The sequence below is a fragment of the Glycine soja genome, chromosome 5 (genome assembly GCF_004193775.1).
Source record: "Glycine soja cultivar W05 chromosome 5, ASM419377v2, whole genome shotgun sequence".
NCBI classification, from domain to species: Eukaryota; Viridiplantae; Streptophyta; class Magnoliopsida; order Fabales; family Fabaceae; genus Glycine; species Glycine soja.
Genome location: NC_041006.1, coordinates 1,710,160 through 1,713,396, shown reverse-complemented (window position 1 = coordinate 1,713,396; position 3,237 = coordinate 1,710,160). Strand labels below are relative to the sequence as shown.

The following is a 3,237-nucleotide window of genomic DNA, read 5'->3' as shown; positions in this document are numbered from 1 at the left end:
ACTAATAGGTACAGCTACAAATATTCAATAAAATTAAAATTTCAATAATGAAAAAAATTACATATTATATTTATGCAAAAGCTTTTAATTAATTACCTTATATTCAAATTAACTTGTAGGATGAGTCAAAAAAATTACAGTAACTTATACGTCCAGATCAGAAAAATGAATATCATATTGAATTTCTTTCAAAGTATAAGTTACTCGTATAAGTATTTTTTTAATTTTAACTTTTAAAAATAATCAATGTCCCCAATTTCCAACAAAATTTAATGTTAATACAAAACATTAAAATATTTGAAAGGAATCTGAACTTCACCTAAATCATGCCTCAAGTTGCTATGATTCCATCTAAGACTAGTTTGAAAATAGTGTTTCCATGTCTATATAAGCTTTGCTCACACTCTTGGTCCTTCACACCACAGTTTCAAAGCCCTTCTAAAACGCCTTACTCTGTATCTTCTTTCATCATCCAAAAAAAACCATTCACACAAAGAAAACCTTTGGGTTTCCCAAGATGTCATCATCGGAACTCTCTTCTTTCTTTCTCCTGCCCCTATCAGCCATACTCAGTTTCGATGCTTTGCTCGGAGTTATGTTTCTAGTGGCCGTGTTCGGCTACTGGCTGGTTCCCGGTGGTCTTGCTTGGGCTTTGTCCAAATTCAAGCCTGCGATTCCCGGGCCTTGCGGTTACCCGGTGGTGGGCCTGGTTTGGGCTTTCATAGGGCCTCTTACTCACAGGGTCCTTGCAAAGTTGGCTGAAACCTTCGATGCAAAGCCCCTGATGGCATTCTCGGTAGGGTTTACTCGCTTTATCATCTCTTCTCACCCCGACACTGCCAAAGAGATCTTGAACAGTTCTGCTTTTGCGGATCGTCCTGTTAAGGAATCCGCTTATGAGCTTCTCTTTCACCGCGCAATGGGGTTCGCACCCTACGGTGAGTACTGGAGGAATCTGAGGAGGATTTCAGCGACTCACATGTTCTCTCCGAAGAGAATTGCGGCCCAAGGAGTGTTCCGGGCCCGGGTTGGGGCCCAAATGGTGAGAGAAATCGTGGGCCTGATGGGGAAGAATGATGTCGTGGAGGTGAGAAAGGTGTTGCATTTTGGATCGTTGAATAACGTGATGAAGAGTGTGTTTGGGAGGAGCTATGTGTTTGGTGAGGGGGGTGATGGGTGTGAGCTTGAGGAGTTGGTGAGTGAGGGGTATGATTTGCTTGGGCTGTTTAACTGGAGTGACCACTTTCCTCTCTTGGGTTGGTTGGATTTTCAAGGAGTGAGGAAGAGGTGCAGGAGTCTGGTGGATAGAGTGAATGTTTTTGTTGGGAAAATCATTATGGAGCATAGAGTGAAGAGGGATGCTGAAAGTGAGGATAATAAGGCCAGAGATATTGATAACTCAGGTGGTGACTTTGTTGATGTGCTGTTGGATTTGGAGAAAGAGGATAGGCTAAACCACTCTGATATGGTTGCTGTTTTGTGGGTAAGTTTTTTCTTAATATTTAATCTCATGTTCTTTCCTGCTTTCCATTTCAGATAATTACTTGGTTTATTTTTATATCATTTATAGTACTACTTGCTAATTTGAATCCACTTTATTTATGAATTACTATATTAATATGGTTTAATTTCAAATGTGCCAATGACAAAGTAACGACGTTTAATGAGATTTTACTTTTCAGGAAATGATATTTAGGGGGACTGATACAGTGGCAATTCTTCTAGAGTGGATTCTAGCAAGGATGGTACTGCATCCAGAAATACAAGCAAAGGCTCAGTGTGAAATAGACTCTGTGGTTGGGTCTGGGTGCAGTGTGACTGATGATGACCTTCCTAACCTCCCTTACGTGCGAGCTATAGTGAAGGAAACCCTTAGGATGCACCCACCGGGCCCTCTTCTTTCATGGGCCAGGCTTTCCATTCACGAGACACAAATTGGCAACCACTTTGTTCCAGCTGGCACAACTGCTATGGTCAACTTGTGGGCCATCACTCATGACCAACAAGTGTGGTCCGAGCCAGAACAATTCAAGCCCGAGCGGTTTCTGAAGGACGAGGACGTGCCAATCATGGGGTCTGATCTTAGGTTGGCACCTTTTGGCGCTGGTAGGAGAGTGTGCCCTGGAAAAGCCATGGGCTTGGCCACTGTTGAGCTTTGGCTTGCTGTGTTCCTTCAAAAGTTCAAATGGATGCCTTGTGATGATTCTGGTGTGGACTTGTCTGAGTGCTTGAAGCTCTCCATGGAGATGAAACACTCCCTCATCACCAAAGCTGTTGCAAGGCCTACATCTTCTCTTGCAATGTAATGGGTTGGAGTATCCCATCATTTTACTCCCCTTAATAATAATATTTCTTTCCTTTTAAAAAGAAATTGTCACTTATCCATCAAAACAATAAGGGAACCATCCTATGGCAACTTTAAGTTTTTGCAATTTTGCAAAATTTATACCTCTTTTTAAACTAATATTTATTTAAAACAGTATGAGTGATTTACTTAAAGTAGATATCCAAATTTTATTAAATGACATGTAAAATGAAAAATATTTGAGAGATATAATGATAATCAGTATGATATAAATGAAAATATTATTGAGATTAATAAAAACAATTAATTATTTACATAATTGGAGGATTAACAAAATAGTACTGCAACTTAAACAAGATTTTAAAAAATAAATAGTAACATTACTTTCTTTTGTCATGTACAGTTAGTTATATATTGTATTGTGAAGAGTTATATCATCAAAAGTGTTACAATTCTTATAACAGTAATAATAATAAAAAAGGGAAGAGTGCACATGCAAATTGAAAATATGAGCAGAAATTGTTTTCCCTTGCTTTATGTGGATACGAATTACAAAGTAGGAAAATAGAAAAGTAGAAAATTATAAAATTACAATAATACTCTTTCATCGAATTGGCCATATTCCAAAAAGTTAATTATGAATAAAACACAAGAGAGATGGTCAGAGACTTAGCATGCATGATGTACGTTATATAATTAAGCTATCAAACCAATTAATTCCGTACATGTTCATCATGGCTGCATCATTTTATCCCTTTTCTAGAATGGTCGTGAATTGTGTGGGGATAAAGATAATGATTAATAATTCACAAACGTTTTAATATTTTTAATTTTTTTTTTATATTTTTATCCTATCATAAATTCTATCGTATTTATATATTTTTTTCTTTCTAGGTGTTAAATAATATAATAAGTGTTTATGTAATATTTTT

At 37.3% G+C, this 3,237-nt stretch overlaps 1 protein-coding gene across 1 annotated transcript; it reads left to right on the top strand.

Annotated features, from left to right (window-relative positions):
• Nucleotides 1-362: 362 nt before the first annotated feature.
• Nucleotides 363-2,367, top strand: LOC114411786 (cytochrome P450 78A5-like). Its single transcript, XM_028375481.1, has 2 exons — nucleotides 363-1,483; nucleotides 1,683-2,367. Exons 1-2 carry the CDS (start codon nucleotides 518-520, stop codon nucleotides 2,304-2,306), a joined length of 1,590 nt encoding a protein of 529 aa, XP_028231282.1. The 5' UTR covers nucleotides 363-517; the 3' UTR covers nucleotides 2,307-2,367.
• The last annotated feature ends 870 nt before the right edge of the window (nucleotides 2,368-3,237 follow it).